The following is an 18,763-nucleotide window of genomic DNA, read 5'->3' on the forward strand; positions in this document are numbered from 1 at the left end:
AGTCTCCTTTGGACAGTCAAAGGCATAAGATCTAGCAAACACACTGCTGGCATGACTGCTGCTACCAGCTGCTGATTTGTACAGAGAATAGGTGTTTTATTTTTGTGATTCAACATTTTACACAACAGCAACCTAGCTCTTCTGAAGGCATCCAAAGGACACATTGCTGCAGCATCCACAGGCTGGCACAAATTCCAGATCCAAAGCCCTTAACATTCTAGGTATAAATTAAGATTTTAACATTGTCCTACACAGGCTGCACAGGCGCATATGGGAGTAAGCTCCAGCTGGGAGAGGCACAATGGGAAAAAAGGAAAACAGCTCAGGCAGGAGGCACTGCTTTCCAGCTCAGAGAAGCCATCTCCCACTTAAGCCTCTCAAGACTCAACTTCGGAGAGCGGCGTGGAAGCATCAGGCTGGAAGGAGGGAGGGGGCAGTTTCATGAAGCTAGGCCTGAACTCTTTCTACTCCAAAGTCTCCTTACAGCACATGCCCTCCATTTCTACAGCAGCAGTATGGTCTTTCAAGTCTTCTTTGCAGGTCTGTTTATTGCTGGCATAAAAACTACAGAACACTAAAGCTAGTGTTACACACTACATCTAAAGTGCTAAAACTACAGGTAACAGAAAGTCTGTCTACTCACAGCTATGAGCTCCATCAAGGAGCATGAACTTACCACTTGGTGAGGTGAATGAGCTCATGTTATCCAGAACTTAGGAATAGAACGCAAGGGAAAACACCAGGAAGAAATTTAAGGGTGAGTATTATACTCTGCGCTCAGGTGCATAGATCTCCAAAAAACACATTAGTTTTTGTTGCAGAGACCTCCTGATCTCAGAGCAGACAAGAAATGTATCCAGGGATTATGCCACAAACTGGGAAAAGGAATATGAAACTCTTGGTGCAGGTTAACTAGTATAAAAAACAGCAACTGAACCTGAGAAATGACAGAGCCAAGAGCTGAGGCTGGCAAATCTAATTATCATCCTACACATCATTTAATCAGTTTCCTTTAATCCCTTTTTCCCTAGTTTTAAAAAAATGGAGTGAGCTAATGCAATCATCTGTATTCAAAATATATGTAGTAAGGTCTGTAATTGAATTATTGCAGAGCTTGTTCTAAAGGTTATCTTCACAAGTTTCTGGAGAGCAAAGTACTGTGAGGAATCACACTTGCCTCAAATAGAATTCTGCACCCTAAGCATTTCTTGAATATATATTTGGAAGAGACACATCCTAACACAGACTTTATCACTGTTCAACCCTCCTGCAGAACTTGAACAGTTAGACCATAAATAAATTACCATGCAGTTTTAAAATTTTTGTTCAAAATGCAAAATCCCTGTCCACCACCTGCATTTGAATCAACTTTCATCGCCAACAAATATTTTGAAGAAGGATGCTATTTTCAGCAAATATTTACTATGCAATGAGCAATTCATGGGTCATATCAATCCTTGCCTTAAGAAGCTCTCAAGTGAAAAGAAGGATGTCAGGAAAAGGTAAAATAAGCCCAGTGGGGATACGGTATGGCACATGAACAGTGAAAACCTGGGAGACCAAGCTAATGTGGGTGCTGGCAACCAAATAAGGAAAAGAAAAAAAATTTTAAAAAGCCCTCATGTCCCCTGTGACAGTCATGCAATCTGTAACCCTTTTATAGCTGCATTTTGGATGCAACAGGGAAAAGAGTTTTAGGAAGGCAAGCAACTAGATCTGGAGACATGCAATTCTCACTGCTGCAGATAAAGGAGGAAGGCAGGGTGCTCTTAACATGTAGAAGAGCAAATTGCATTATAAATTCCTGAAGGAGAGCACACAGGAGTAGAAAGAACCATCAGGTGGCTTTGGTTGGAAGGGACTGTAAAGATCACTGCATTTCAATCCCCCTGCCATGGTAAAGGACACCTTCCACTAGACCAGGTTGCTCCAAGGCTCATGCAACTTCATCTTGAGCACTGCCAGGGATGGGGGAAGAAGCTTCTCAGGGCAACCTGTGCCAGTGCCTCACCACCCTCACAGGGAAGATTTTTTTTCCTAACACCTAACTTCAATCTATTCTCTTTCAGTTTGAAGCCACTCCCCTTGTCCCATCACTATACACTTTTGTAAAAAGACCCTCTCCATTATTACTGTAGGCTCCCTTCACATACCCCAGTTAGGTCACCATGAAAGCGAAATAAACACAATTCTCTCAGTTTTTCTTCATAGGAGGTGCGCCATCCCTCCTACATAAATAAGAACAATATTAAAAGTGGAGCTAAAATTGTTTGCAGGAGCAAACAGTTTCTAGGGAAAAAGTACATTAAACTATCACCATTGCCTTATCCCTAACACATGAGCAAGCAGTGACAGTCAATAAAAGAGATTCTTCAACATAGTTGAAGTTGATAGTTAGTAGGTCATAGTCCTTCCATAGTCTTCCCAGTGTCTGTTCTCACATGAGCTTGACCTCACAAGACAAAGGCACTGTGGGGTACAAGCAGGTATAAAAAGTTCCTAACACAGTATTGAGAACATTCCATCCAGTTCTTCAGCCTGTCAGATTCAAGCATACACCTCCCAAAGAGTGTCCCCCCACAGCACAGTCTCTACATCTGTTGTACTGACAGAGATTAATAAAATAAACTGAGTCAATCTTTTTCATCTACAGAGCAACTCCACACACTATTTCCAAAGAACAAAATGCAGGCAGCTCTCTTACTGGCAGCATTTTTTTTTTCTAGCAATCTAAAGAGTCTAATTGGCTGTCACTCCTGTAAGTGAGTTCAGATCAAAGTGGAGACAAGAAGATTGAGTAAAATTTTGTGAGTGGCCAAAAGCAGTAGCTTGAATTGGGTTTGGAATATAAATACAGCTAGCATGCCACAGACAGCACTAACAATTCTGTTTTATCAGTGTCTCATCTTACAAACTATAATATAGTCCAACCCTGCAGAGACAGTGGGAGCTGGATACCCTCTGAAACTTGTGAAAAGTTGGTGAGATTGTGAAAATCAATATATGGCACTAAAATCAAGTTCAGAAACCAACCATCAGAAAAGTACTGCAAGCAGAAGAATTTCTTTCTGGGTGTTTGCTGGGTTTTGCATGCCTAACTCATATTCAGAAACAATACAATTTCTTCCTTACTAGGAGGTGGAATTATGCAAAGACTAATTCAAATTGAAGATGCCTGTAGCAGGAGTTGTTCTAACAGCATCTTTCTGCAAATGGCTTAGACAACCTGTGCTTATTATCCAGAGAACTAGAGTCACAGCACAACCCAGAGTCCACCAACTTTTCCAACCCTTTCTACCACAGTACAATGGAAGAAAGAGCTGCTGCTGGCTGCTGATTCAAGCCATTGTAACTTCTAGGCTAAAGGAAACCTGTGATTTCAAACCAGCTGGGATGTCAATAAACAGCCTGCAATACAGCCTGACATGGAGGTCTACAGCTCAAACAAGTCTCAGCCTCAGTTCTGATGCATAAACCAGCTGCGCACAAACAAACCAACCACTAGAAATCCCTGCTCCAATCAGTGGTGCTACTCAAAGCTTAAGCCTCATTTTCACCAAATGTATTGAGAGCAAGAGACCAGCAACTAGTCAGCTAACAGCAGTAAGACATTCTCTTACCTTCCATGGCATATTTCATATCCTGGGCAAAAAGACTCCACATCACCTCTGCGCTGATTTTCCCAACTGCAAGCTCCTGAGGAAACCTGAGGGAACATTTAGACAAGGCTTTGGCATGTGTCAAAGCAAAGGGCTTTTCTTTATTTAGCTCTGAGCTACACTACAAGCTGAAAAGCTCAACATTACAGATGCTTCCTTCACCCTAGAAAAAGGACCAAGTGAAAATTAGAGATTGTGGACTGGACTCTGTGGCACAGATTAAGTAAATGAAAAATTTGTCTTAACTCAAAAAGACAGGTTCTGCATGTCTTTCCTAGAAGAGGTGCACACAGTCATTCTGGGAATGTGATCTCAATGCCCTTGCACCTTTTTGCCCTACCTTGTCCATTTTCTTCTTTTCGTTTTTGAAGGTTATTAGACTTACAGGTGATTGCTAATCATGTTAGATCAATGATGATTAGGGCATAATCCAAGTCTTTCTGTGTAATACCCTTCTAGGATCTCAGTCTCTCTCTGCCCTGTGGGACTGTAGGAGGGGTATCTACCAGTTAAACAGACCCATTTCAGGGCCCTTTCCAATGCTATGCAAACTCCACCCAATGCAATCTCCCAGTGCTGCACTGAACACCAGGTTCCTAAACCACAGTGTAAGGCACCACAGTACTACTGTGTGCATTATTGTGTACCCCTGAACTTCTCAACATCAGAAAAAACCAAAAGAACTCTCACCCCAGTTTCAGGTGCCTCCCTGAGTTCAGGATTGTAATAATCAGGGTGTTTGTGCTCGAACGCCATCGTAACTGAACCTTTTGAAACTCTTCCATCCCAATCAAAAAGTTATTTATATAGACAGAGACAGATAAGACAGAAAGACAGACAGACAAGATAAGTACTTCTATAAATACACAAGTGACAGAAGAGATAGAAAGCAGTTTAACAAATAAAGCAGAGCACACACAGACTAGCATTAGCCATACATGACACGGAGAATCTTACTGATTCAGGACTGGGGTATAAGAATTCTTGTCCTCTTCTATGATGGAAACTATCAAAGTGATGAGCTTGGGCCAGAAATCAAGGTTTCTAATGCTGGGGCCCTGTTCCTCGGCAGGAAGGTCCTGAGTTTTGTTCTGAGAAGGAAGCCATTGGAAAACCAGCATCAAATGTAAGGTCAAAGAAAAAGCTGGCAAATGCAGATCACCATGTGAACTCCAAGCAAAGCTGTAGACCCTTTTTTCCAGAGAGTCTAAAATTATTAGTGACTGCTGGCAACTTGTCTGATCTAATGTAAAACACAGTAACATGCCAAACCATGTTGCTAACTGGTGGCCTTAAACCCAACTAATCCCTGTTTTGTCAGCTACCATGACAGGAGCAGGCCAGGCTCCAGGAGACCTGCTGAGACATTATTTGCCCTAAGCCTATTCCAAATAGTCACACTTTAGGCACCTGGTTGGTGACTGTATCCCTGTTGACAAGTTGTGTGTGCATTACTACAGAGAGGCCAGTGCAGCTCTCACACATTTGAGAAGAGTTTGTGTCTAGAGAAACCTCCTAAACCCAGTGCAGGATACTGGGTGCCAGAAAACAAGGCAAAATCTCACTGCCTGAGGTTTACATATGCTAATGACAGTTTCCTTCATCAACCTACATTTGCTGTAATTGGCTTTTGCTCGCTCAAAGCTACATCAAACCTTCCCTTCACAAATAACTGCTGAGGCTGGCAAAACACATCGTAATTATTTAGTGTAAAACAATTATCATCCTCCCCTTACTAATTAGTGCTCATTAATTGATTATAAATTTTGTGCATTTGGAAGATAAAAAGTCACGCAACTTTGTTTGTGCTGGCTTCTTGTATCAATTAGTATTCTTGTTATTATCTTAAGAAAATCAGAAAACTTGGATTTCTGCCTGCTTATCAGCTACTCACAGGATCTGTCTGGTACTCCCGACTGTACAGCTCATGACAGTTGTTGAAAATGTACTCGTAGGTGGAGTTGAGGCAAGCTTTTACACAGTCCTTCACCACCTGGCTGGCTCGGGGTGGACTTTGCAGCTCCTGGACCTGGCAGGGCAACAACAAAGAGAGTCAACCAAAGCACAGTTCATATATCAAACAGGGAAAGAACCCATCACCGTTTTGGAAAACACTCAGGGGGTGGTGAATCTGCTTTCAGCAACTTGTGACCTAAAACCACAAATGGGTCAGTCTCCCCAGGCATAAAAAAGCAGTGACAACATGTATCTCCTCACAGGACCATTTGAAGCATAAAAGAGATTTTGATGTGCCAAGGAAGATTCCCCAGAACAGACAGATCATGTGGCTTGATATGTGTATAATCTGAGCCAAACACACAATTTCTTCTAATACTGAATTTACAGGACTTTGTTACAAAGCCTGCAGGCAATCTTCTCCAGCACTGAGAGAATGTGCAACAGACCAGCAGAGCAGTTTCCATCTGATCTGAAAAGTCTTGCTGAAGACCACCCCTCTGCCTTTAAATACAAAAGTATTTAAGTGCATCTCTCATCACAAGCTTTATTTAATTTTAAAGCAACGGGAACGCTTAGAGACATGCCAACTGATAGGCCTTCTCCACTTGCAACAGCAGCTGTTTTCATTATTCCATTGTTACATTGCTTTAGAGAAATGCTGCAGGGGTACTTTAAACAGACAGGCAATCGCCACCCTGCAAATAAAACTATAACCTGATAATTCTGATATTTTCAGTATCTCTAAACTTTTCAGAGTATTTCTATAAATCAAGCTTCCAACACAGACAGATTGTCTGAATGAATATTCTTAAATAAATCATCATTTACACTAGGGTTTAAGAGTAAAATTTTAAGGACTTCCTGAAGTAGTTCAAATTAAACTTGCTTTGTTTTTGATAAGAAAAAAAAATTTAGTGACATGCACTAACCAACAATATTAGGTTGTAATCTTTTAAAAAAGTTTAGAAGCCTAAAATCAGGAATATAAAATAATCTCATTACACATTGCTAGGACAATAAACTTAACTACAAAACCAGTACATCAGCATTCATAATAACTCTCCTGGATCTCTACTGAGAGATATTATCCCATTTTAGTATCTCATCCTCCACAAGAGAAACTAAAATATTTACTAGATATTGAAAAACCTTCCTAATGTTATTAAAAAAGCAAATTATCTTCCTAAAACTAGACAATTTCCTTCATTCATCCTCCTTTTCTTTTTTTTCTTCTTCTTTGCAAGGGAGAGTGGGAGAGGGTTGTGCCATCTTTATGATTGAATAATAGGGAAAAAGCAATTTACATTTTCATAATGCAAAATACAGCAAAGTAAAGACAAAATATGGATGTTTACACATGGTCAGCAGATGATTTCCATTTTCATTAAGGTCTAAAGCACAAAAACATGAAACAATGGTTTGAAAATGGGAAATCAACTTCTGAGGGAAAAAAAACTGCAGAGATGCTGTTTCCATCCCTACCCATATCCCTACCTTCATCCTGAAAAAAGTGATGCTGGTCAGCAAATCCACTGTAGACTTAAGGTCCTGCAGCCGTTCACGGCTGCTGGCTGGGAAGTTATTCTGTTGACAGAAAAGGGAAATCCTGTTGGAAAGCACAGTCAGATCCATGCAAGGCTTCAAGCATGTGCTAAATAAGGAAACTGTCTTGGAAACATTTCCTGCTCAAGAAGCTTGTACCAGTCAAAACAATGCTCAATAAATAAAGCCTTTTTGCTGCAGAAGCTTATCTGTTTGCTTAATTAAATAGCTTCTCATATAAATGTGAAGTCTGTGGGTGCCAGGAGGCTGACAGCCCTTGGTGGCAGGAACAGTCTCCTTGGCTGGGAACAGCCTCACCACTGGCAGCCCTGGTCTTTTGCCTGAGGTTATGCAAGCCCTTTCCTTTCTGCACTCAATGCTTGGTTTTTTTGGCTTCCCTTCTGAGATGCCAAGAGGTGTGGTGTATCCAACACCACTCCAGAGAAATAAGCAACAACAAAATTAGCACTGCTCCCATAAGATGGTACTGGAACTAGCCAGAACTCTGTGAGATGCCATATGTAGATACATATGCTGAATGCAGCTAGCTTTGCTCCTAACACAAAACTCTTCCCTTTCTGACCTCAGGCACTGTGCCCTTTCCTACATTTCCACTGTCTCCTGTGGACTTGTGTCCTTTAAACAGCATTCGTGCTCCTCAGCATGTTCTTACATTCAAGCTGATGTGATTGGTTTTGCTGCAATTAAAACAGCAGGGGCAACGTTCTCTTTACACAGTCTCTTCACATCTGCACATTCAAAAATTATTAGATATGAAGGTGAAAAGGGCAGAGGGGAACAGTTTTCACTTTTTACTGAGGACTTGCAGAAAAATATGCTGTCTCTTGACAGTAGTAATTGAGTATCACTGCAGTTCAGCTAACCACTGCAGGCAATTTGATGCTCTTTGCATCATTTGTACATGATCCTTCTGAGACTTCTCTCCTATTAAAGTTAAGCTGTCCACACATGGACTCTTTGGAACTCTGGGTATTTATCAAAATCAAAGACTTCTATGGGTCAAGATCTGAATACAAACCATTTGATGAAAATAAATTGCCATCTCCTGTCTGGATAGCTGCAAACTAACACCTCTTCTTTCAGACATTAACACACCCTTTAGGGGTCTTAAAATAATTACTAAATGCTCCTATAATACTTCAACCATTTCTCTAAATATAATGGCAATTAGATTACATCTAAATTATTTAAACTACACAATTTTTTCCTGGTCCTTTATGTAAGATCTTACTTGTTTGTGCACATTTCAGTTGCACTAGCCACCAAAAAGCAGATTTTACTGAACACTAAGCAAACAAAAAGGCAGCGCTGCTACAGATTCCTACTGTCATAGGTTGCTAATTTTCCCTCTGCTCCTCTGTGGATCAGTTGGCTCTATTTAGACCCTCTCTTTCTAGTAATGTAGCTTTAGAATAGCTCTTCAAACAATATTCCTTTTATCTTCTTTTGCACCTTGGCCCTTTTTCGTTTTTGTTTTGTCTTCCTAATGCACTTCTCTTAATCTCCTCATATTTTTCTCTTCTGTATGTTTTTCTGTGTTTCAACTAAATGCTAAAATCAGAAGTGGATAACTAAATAAAATCAAAGCTCATATTTTGCCACCATTTTCAAAATTTCAATGAATTAGTCTGTGATCGAAATAATATAGCAGGGAATTTAAGGGAAAGAAACCAGCCAAGTTACATGATAAAACAATATTGACTAAGGAGTAGCAAAGAAAGAAAGGGGAGGGTTTATGAAGCCTCTTGGACTAATGCCAACATCCGAAACTCATCTCTTCACAATCTGCTGAAGGGGGGGGGATCTCAAACCTGACCATACATCATGATTTGAGTTTGCCAAACCTAAAATAAGTGACAACATTAACAACCCTCTAAACTATTTCTGTCATAGTAGGAGAGAACAAGTCTATTTTCCCTTTTTATATGATATCTGAAGTAGCTGATAAGAGTATTTAAAATTATTTAATCCAATCCAATTTGGAGTGGAAACTTCTGGGAAAATATCAGAGATGAGCATAGTTCACAATGCTCTAATTATTTCAGAAGTCTTGAGGAGATTACAATGAAAGAAAAAAACAAAGTCTAAGTTCTATCCGTAAGGAAAAAACAAAACAGTACATTTCAGCAACAAGCTTGTCATGACAATTCCTTAAGACACAAACTATGCAAGAAGTTAGAAATGTAAGAGAAATCCAAATAGTGTGATTCCCCTCTGCCCACCAGAATACCTGAAAGGATTCTGTTTATTCCCACTCACCCTGTACATTGAGAGATCAATCCGAAGTGAATTATGAAGCTGATCCAGAAGCTTAACAAATCGCTCTTTCTGTTGAGCAAAAAACACCAATCAACATTCACATACCAGCACTGTCCAATCCATGTTCAGAGTAAGCAGCAAGGATGCTGCAAGGAGGCAATCAGTGTCAGATCTCATGAGAGCAGGAGAAAGTAGTATGGATACATGGCTTTGTGCAAACAGTATTTTCTTTCAATTTCTGGATTTACTTTTAAACTGTAATTATTTCTGAAGTCTGTGAAACATCAGAGTTGCCAGAAAAAACATTCCATTATCACTCTGAAGTAGTGGCAGAAGAGAAACCATTCTGACTTTCTATCTGCAATTTATATCAGACTTGTATTTGAGAGAAAATACTTACTCAGAGATTAATAAATTACAGGCAGAAAAGGGTCTAATTCAGAGCAATGATAAGCTCTTATCATGAGCTTATCTAGATCAGTGACAAGTACTACAGGCTTCTTGTGACATAACTTCCTGAAGTCAGGTCTCTCCACTGAATTCTGATTTGGCATTGTGAACACCTCCACCATCTATTAATAAATTCTCAATCTGATGGGAAGCATGAGCTTTTCCAAATACTTTTCCATCATGCTCAACTCCACCACAAACTATATACAAAACATTTAATCATTAAGGGGATAAACTTCTTTTGTGGCAGTGCTTTTTTTTTTTTTCTTAAAGCAGTTGCTGTTTCTAAAAACAAGGTTCTGAAATTACCAGATCACACAGTACATTTTACCAACAGCACTAATATGCAGAGTTAGTATTATTTGCTCATTCCATACCATCTGTGCTTCACTGCAATGTGAACACAAAGAATAAACATCACGATGCATTACACTGATTGATATCTAAAATGTGTGATGATGAAGACAATAAAACCCTGCTCTTTGGTGTAAAAGTTCCACTGCTTCCAACTCCTCACAAATTTAATGTTCCTTGAACAGAACAAGTTATTTACTGAAGGGTGGAAGCACTGTAGGCAAATTAAAGAAGTCCAATTGCAACATCACCAAACACACAAACCTACCCCAAAATTGGAGGCTGCAAAGCGGTCCGAAGCAGACACATTTGTGGACGCAGTGGTGTGTGCATAATAAGCATTGATATTGGCAAGTAAGGTGCTCATCACAGCTGGCACGCCTGGGCACATGTATTTAGAAGAGAGACATGCAAAATGCCTGCAAAAGGACAGTGATGTAAGTTATTCTGGTCTCTTTTGTGCAGCAGGACTTGACTTCATCCCTTCAACAGATCCCTTCTGCTGGTGGGCACCATGAACAGATGGAAGTTATGTTTCATCACTTCACAGAGCTTCAGCATCTCAGAGTTTTTATTCAGAAAGATGCCATCCAGACAACAGCTCAAAACAAAGAGAAATCCCTTCACTGTAGCCATTTCCAGATCATAAAACAGCTTCTCAACCATTTGTTGCTGACAGTACGTGACTTAGTGATGCTCTGGGTCTTGATGCCAATTCCTAAAACCAAGCCTGACACAAGGAAATTGACACAATTTGCTGCTGCTTGAGGTAGACACAGGTTCTGAGGTGTCATGAGGTGGTAGCAGCTGGAAAACATTCATGTCCAGTGAGAGTACACACTAGTATTTCTGTGCTGCACTGGTATGTGATTCCTTATGGCTAACCCATTCAGCTTGCGAGAAGTGTGCACACTCATTTGCATTCTCCCATTCTCTCATTAAATGCAAGGAAACCGCCTCTAGGAAATCTCAAAACCACGCTAGGAGCATCCAGGCTTGTGAAATTATTAAAAAAGATTTTAAATTCTGTTAGACCTAAAAAAAAATAAATCATAGCTTAAGAGGTCTTATATCATGGGAGATGGCAAGTAAAATTCACTCCAAGAGGCAGAAGATATGGGCCATTTTTACACAGAAATACTCTCTGAGTTCCCAGATTAGATCTTGGAACTACTTTCCAAATGTAACTTTCTCCCTGACAGACTCATAGAATCACAGACTAGTTTGAGTTAGAGGGGACCTTTAAAGGTCATCTAGTCCAACCTCTGCAGTGATCAAGGTCCCCTTCAACCACATCAGGTTGCTCAAAATTCCATTCAACATGACCTTGAAAACTTCCAGCGACAGGACATCTACCAGCTCTCTAGGAAGCCTATTCAGCCACTGTTTCACCACTCTCACTGTAAAAGATTTCACCTTTTTATCTATCCCAAATCTAACCTCTTCAAGTTTACATGACACTTATGTACCAATTGGTCATTTAGGCACTGGGTAAATATAAGCACATGAAATGGCTTTGTTTAGCTTTAAGAAGAGAAGCTGTGAGGAGTGGGATCTAATCAACGGGGCAGTAGACCCTCATCCTTGGAAATTTTTCACATCCCTGAGAAGCCTAGTCCAACTTTCAAGTTAACTCTGCTATAAGCTTTGACTAGATGTGCAGAGAAACCGGGCAGTTCTTCTGCACTTTTGCTTAAACCAATAGGCTAAAAAGCTGCTTGCAAGGTGACATAAGTACAGCTTATAACTCATCTAAGGACCCGTAAACCAAAACTTCCAGCTTCTAATGTGAAAAAGTTTGCTTTTGTCTGCTACATTTTATATTACATTTGAAATAAGGAATGAGCTAAGCATAGCAATACCAGTCTTTAAGAGGAAGAATGACTAATCCCAAATCCAAGTAAAAGTATAGTGACAAGGAAAAGGTTCTTTGAAGATATAGAACTGCATTAGCCTTAGCTCCAAAGGAGACAAATCAGTGGCACCATTACTCAAACTTTCTGTAAATGATTTCAGCAGCATCTGGGAAATTAGTCACTTCAAAGGACTGTAACACTTGCCACAACAGACATATAAGACAAATGCTTCCACAAAACCTCATCCCTTCTCACATTATCAGAAATCTTCAGTGGGAACCTTGAGCAACACCTTTTTAACAGAAGAGCTCTCAAACAGAGATTCAAGAGCCTCAAAACAGAAATGGCAGACAATAATTTCTAGACTTTGAGGACACCAGTGATTCAAAGACAAGAAGTCTCTTCTCATTCACAGTAAGCCCCACAAGGAGCAGCTGTCACTGCCAAGCTCTCACATTACCTATACACTTCATCTGCTAAACAGTAAGAGTTACATGAATTATTTACACCAATTATCTGCGCTAAGGAACACAGGAAACACATCTTACGTCATGGCCTGGTATATTGACTCAATGCCATAACGCATTGCAAATTCATCCACGATCTCTTGGGCTGTCTCATCAAAATACACCTTCCATGCATCATCTCCTTTGGCATCAGGGATCTTCACCACCCCATTCCCTTGCACATCTGTGAGATGGTGAAAGAGGTTCTGAAAAAAACAAAACAGGAACAAGTTTGTATTTGAAGCTGCTTGAAGACATTAAGTAAGATTCATGGAGAGCATGGAATGGCTGAGGTGGTGGCACTAACTCAAATTTCTTTATTCTCCTCCTCTTTTTTCCTCTTGCTCATTCTGTATTTTCTGCTTTTACCTTCTTTTCTTCTTGAAAGACTCTCACAGCTGAATTTTTCACATGCATACTTACAACTTTGCCCAGTAGACAATGTGAATGATTCAGAAGAGTGTTTCAGTGCACTGAAACCATATACTAATTAGTTTTCCTAAAACCTACACATTTCTGTCATCAGAATGAAAATGCCTTAATATGGACAAGCTATTTAAATTAGCTGACGTTACAGCTCTGTATCAGCATTATAATTATTATTACACAGAACAGTCCAAAGAGATTTCTTTTTCTAAAAAGGATACCCTTAAGATCACCCCTAACAACTAGACACTTGCATTATTATTCAATATAACATTTCACTTTATCTAACACTGCAAAAGTTTTCAGCTATCATTGCTATGCAGAAATTGCACATTGGAGCTCAGTGGGGTTCTTAGTAATCCTCAAATTCATGTCACTTACAGATTCATCAGCCTTTCAGACAGCTGGCTCCCTATATAAGTGATGCAAAAGTCTAATGATCTCATTAGTAGCTAGAGGACTCTGCTCTACAGTAGTATTTTTCTTGATTATATTATTCTTCCTGCAAATCATCGTCATTTTAGAATACACAAAAGAAAAAACGTGATAGTTAAAAAGACACCTATTTGCAAAAAAAAAAAAAGAAGAGCAGCAGGTGATATAGCATGTTCAAAGGATAAAACTAAAACAGGTTACTGAATAGTAGCCATCACTAAAATAAAAAGCAATAAATGTGTACTGAAGGACAAAACACAGCCTACTAAAAGAAGCCTACTTTCTGAGCTTCATATTCATCTTGGAGAGAGCTCCCTGGTAAGGCCAGAAGACACCAGAGAGCTCATTCAGCTCAGTGTCCAGGAACATGCTGTTCCTGTAGATGAACATTCCTTTCTGTGATACAATTGTCCTTCTTGGTGTAAGATGAATTTGCTTAACCCCCTCTGACCTCAGGATATTCTTGTACACAGGGCTCTGACTACTCTTCCTTATTCAGGCACTTTTGAGACTGACTCTGCTGCCTGCCTTTTCTTTCACACAGATAGACTGGGCATCTTTCCAAGATAGAGTCTTCCCTTTAGTCTTTCTCACAAGTCATCTTTGGATTTCTCCCAACTTCTGCAGCACTGCCTGTCCAGCTCAGTCCATCCTGAGACAGGTCAGTACCCAGAAACCTCAGCTTAATCTGCTGTTCCCCAACAGTTGTTCATAACTACACACCACTGCAGCAGCTCAACAGGATTTTTACCACCAATATCTACATCACTCAAGAGCCCAAGACAGAGACTCCCTCCTCAATCAGAATTTACTCATAATGCATTTTAGTATATTTCCTCTAAAGAAAGACAGAGGTACAGTACATGTTGAAAACATCATTCAAGGAAATTTAGAGGCATCTCCACCTTAAACTCATCATGGGCTCTGAGGAGAATCAAAGTCTGATCTCTGCCTGACAGTGGCATAGCTGCGACAGTGGGACAGACTGAGCCAGCTAGTCCCCAGTGTCGGGGAGACAGCTTAAAGCTGCCTTTGCCTCTGTTACAACGTAGGTTTGATGATTCAGTGTGTTACCAGGCCTGCACGGTAGGGAAAAGAGAGCTCACCTAGGGCAAGGAGGAACATTTCAAGGAAATAAAGGTCAAGAAATTGCTTTTCTAATAGTCAATTGGAATGAACAGATGTTACCACTTCTTACCTCATGAAGGCAAGTGTACTGAACATGATATGGAGCCACTTTCTCCTCGCCTTTGATCTCCACACTGATTTGCAGGCGAATAGCCCCAGACACTGCAGACTTATCTGTTCGCTTCTCTAGAAGGCAAAACCATCAGCAATTATACACATTGTTTATGCTCAGAGCATAGCCATCTCAGGGTAACAACACCAGCAAAAGAAACCGCTGGAACCTCAAGGTGAGTCACCACAGAGAAAACTTTCTCTTTTCTTTCAAAACATTGAATAGTACTAAGCAGACATCAGCAAAACAACTGCCATGGCACACCCCTGATATGACACATCAATTAAAACTATGTACATTTTTTAGACATAAGAAGCCTTTCTGCCAGCAAATGTGCCAGAGGGTCTTGGATTCAGCCAGCTGAACTAGAACCAGCAAGGAGAGATTCCTTTTCTGAGAACAGGACTGACTGATGTGGAATTTATCCCTAACTTCACCATAGCCCTGAACTCCTGGGAACTGCTAGAGGAAGGTTTTGGATCTCCTAAGAGATGACAGGTCCACAGTGCCTGTCAACTCAGCACCATCCACTTGTTTGCTGGTACCTTCTACATCAGTCACTGGAAAAGGTCTCAACATCTTGCCAGCCCAGTACAGGGCACCTGATGTTCTTACAGGCTTGTTAAATGCTTGTGTTGACAACAAAAGTAAGAACACAGGACAATGTCTCCAGCAGAGGTGGAATAGTCTTGCTCCAAGCATTTTTCCCAGCGTACTATTCAATGGCTGACAGAAAACATCAACCTTCTGACTTGTTACACTCTATTTTAACTGGGATCAGCTTTGCAGCTACTCTACAGCAGCATCATATGCCCTTGAAACCATGTAAACTTTTTCTCCCATTCTCGCAAATTGTCCACATGCATCCAAGTGCTCTCAAACATTCCCAAACCAACACGTGACACGTTTCCAGTCCCAAGGCCCTGCTCACCAAGGTTGTACCACACATCCATTTCTCCACTCAGAGTGCGAACTTCAATGATTGTTTGCCCCAGGAAATCATCTGACTCGCGTTTCAGCCTCTGCTTGACACGAGACTTGATGTCATCATCTTCATCCCACACTCGCACCTTGATCCGGTCAGAAGAATTATGGCACTCACTGCAAACAAGAGAAAATGTAATATTAAGAGTGCACAATGCAACCAGTATTTATTTGCTACATGCTCTGTATTCCTCTTGACCCACTCCTCCAGCATCAGAGAAATGTATTAGCAAAGTGCAGACAATGTGTATTTATTCAAAAATGGAGTGTCTGATACAAATCACACAACAACTTGTTGGTGCACTCCGAACACTCCTGTGACATGGCAGATACTGCACTCTAAATGCATGCCAAATGACCACCCTGCCCTGACCTCAGCCACCAACGTCTGACTTCCCAAGTGGCTGTGACTCTGCTACTTGTCCTCACTCTCAGCAGCAGCAGCTCACAGAACCTGGGAATTCTCTTCACAGCTGTAAGTTTTACTGTGAAGCCCACAGAAGCTGGGGGATAGCCAGGCTGGTTAACGCCAGCATACACCCCCACCAAAAATGACAATCAGCATCTAACTGGTTTCAACAGCTCTCTCCATCAATGACCTCCTGTTCAGCTGTAGGCTGTAAGGGCTCCCTGTCTTTATGCAGTTTCTAGGTTAGCACAGAGAAGACCTGTGACAAACACCCTTTGTGCTGGTTTCTAATGAAGGACAAATAGCTCAGGTGGATCTCTTACTTCAAGACAGTCACAAAGCAATAGTGTATCAATGCATAATAAATTATAATCAGATGATACACCACACTGCCTGAGGGGAACTGGTGTGATATGGTAGTTACAGCATTGGTATTTAATTACTAGAATTGATTCTGCCTATTATTCACAGCTTAGACTGATACTTTGTGCTCTGGGTAGATCAATAAGGACATTTCCATTAAAAGAAGCAGTTTACTGTTTGATGAATCAGCACTCTCCAGCTTAATGCAATACAGGATTTACAGACTCTCCCTCTTTTTCAGGTATTTCAGATACCATTTGTAGACCCAAACAGGCTCTTGGATGTCAGAAGTGGGTAGAACCATATTATAATAGCTCTGCTCATTTACAGGACATGCAATAAAGCAATCTGAATGCTCATACGAGACCATGACAAGGATGATTATTCACCATAACCACTACAAATGTCTACCCTCAAGCAAATAAAACCTATGAAAACAGGCAACTGCTGCTGAAAGCCTGTTTTCCAGCCTTTTAAACATTAACATGCTGCACCTGTTGCTAAGCAACAAGAGAAAGAAGAAATGGGTCAGAAGAGCTCTGCTAAGCCTGGTCAATAGGATGTGGCAGTGACTGGTTATGAGAATGCTCTCTGCCAAGAAACCATTTGGCTCTTACCGCCACCATTGTGATTCAGGACAACATTTAAAAGACATCCATGCAGCTCCTACTCATTTTTCCAGTAGAGAGGAATAGCTGGGAATTTCATAGACAAGGTTAGAGGCAATTCCATGCAGCTCAGATCACAGGCAGAGCATATCATCGCTCCCTGCCTTTGCTGTGCAATCAAATCTTTATTTAGAGTTCAGAATAGAAGAGGTTTGATGTTTGTTTCCCATCTTCACTCTCCTCTCCTCCTCCTTTACTTCAAGAATGTCTTCCCAACAAAACCTTGCAAACAAGAGCTCACAAGCAGGGAACGGTTGGAATTGCTGCTCTTTGTAGCTCTCAAATTTATCTGAGTGCTTTACCATGTTTGCCAGCAATACAGCCTAAGGATGTAAAAGAAATCCTCTATTCCTGACATGGTGCATTAGTTACAGCCTGGCAGTGTTGTAGAGGCTCAGTGCTCAGAAATGCATGAGTGCCTCAAAACCCACCTGGCACATGGACATTTACCAAGTTAAGTTAAGTTAAAACAAGTAAGCTAACATCATGATGTAAGTTAACTCTTGACTTCTTCAGACATCACCTTCTGGCTGACAGCTCTTTGCCAGGACCACTTTGGTCCTCTTTCTACGCTTCCAATAGTCTTCCCTTAAGGAAAATGTTCACTGTTCAAACCTAAATCTAATTTAAGCAGCCTCACATGCATCATCCCCTTCTCCTGAGGCAGCTGGTTATCATCCTTTACTCAGACAGCAGCATAACTCAACTGCCACATCCTACAGGAAACCTTCCAATAAGCATTTACTGAGCTACTAAAGCTTCTATTTTACCACACCTTTCTTTGTTGTCCTTAAGCGACTGTTGAACTTGCTTTCTTTATAGTGATTCCATGCCAGAGAGTGAGTTTTATCACTTGCTCTCTGCAGCTGAAAGCCTTGAGCTGGTGGCTTACCACCAAATATCTAAGCATGTAGAACCATAGTCCTTGATTTGGTGAAGCAACACAGTTGTGTCAAAACCAGTTCACTTTTCAGTGAGCACCCCAAAACAGAATCATGAACACTGGAAGACTTGGGCTTGCTGATGGGTAAGAATTTTCCAACTAACAAGAAATAGCTTCCAGTTTGTGAAAGTGACACAACTCTGTAACTCTCTGGCTAACAACCTCTGCTGCTAGAAGCTCTTCCCATCATTAATATAGGAGCTGGCACATTTCTCAAGATGCCTGCCCCACTTCTTGCTATGTTTTTATGAAGCTTGATTTCACTGTGCGCACACATATGTCTGTCCATCCTCCCACAGCTGAGCTCTCACAGCTTCTCCCAAGAGCATGCAGAGAAAATAAACACTCTGTGACCCCATCAAAAGGAAGAAATTACCAAATACTTTCACGTCCATTTCAGAGAGCAGGAGACTGGAAATCAGGTTTGCTATGTACAGGCTCAAACCTTTTCTTTTTTTTCCATATTGTCCCAGTGTTTGGAGTGGTGCCATTTTCATAAAAGAACTTACTTTTACACTTCAAGCTACCAAATGAAGTAACATTTTCCAGAAACAGCATACAAATTCTAAAAGAAAAATTAGGATCAGATTTTTTTTTCCATTAGGATTTTCTGCCTGAAGCCAGTCGTTGCTGTACTGGAAGCAGCTGAGCCCGGTTCTGCTGACTTGCTCGTCATCCCACTCTCTACC

The 18,763-nt window shown here is 40.8% G+C and overlaps 1 protein-coding gene across 3 annotated transcripts in view; it reads right to left on the minus strand.

Annotated features, from left to right (window-relative positions):
* The window catches only part of LOC310922661 (protein unc-13 homolog B-like), a 208,411-nt gene that overhangs the window by 45,408 nt on the left and 144,240 nt on the right, over positions 1 to 18,763 (minus strand). For all 3 annotated transcript variants that reach the window (XM_083883374.1, XM_083883373.1, XM_083883372.1), the window contains 9 exons: positions 15,639 to 15,808; positions 14,666 to 14,781; positions 12,649 to 12,812; positions 10,513 to 10,663; positions 9,441 to 9,509; positions 7,113 to 7,202; positions 5,554 to 5,688; positions 4,617 to 4,750; positions 3,621 to 3,706 (listed from right to left, as the gene is read on the minus strand). In XM_083883374.1, coding sequence (XP_083739500.1) covers positions 3,621 to 3,706; positions 4,617 to 4,750; positions 5,554 to 5,688; positions 7,113 to 7,202; positions 9,441 to 9,509; positions 10,513 to 10,663; positions 12,649 to 12,812; positions 14,666 to 14,781; positions 15,639 to 15,808 — 1,115 coding nt within the window. The remainder of the gene's footprint in view (positions 1 to 3,620; positions 3,707 to 4,616; positions 4,751 to 5,553; positions 5,689 to 7,112; positions 7,203 to 9,440; positions 9,510 to 10,512; positions 10,664 to 12,648; positions 12,813 to 14,665; positions 14,782 to 15,638; positions 15,809 to 18,763) is intronic.

Source organism: Zosterops lateralis (assembly GCF_965231275.1).
Source record: "Zosterops lateralis genome assembly, chromosome: Z".
Taxonomy (NCBI): Eukaryota; Metazoa; Chordata; class Aves; order Passeriformes; family Zosteropidae; genus Zosterops; species Zosterops lateralis.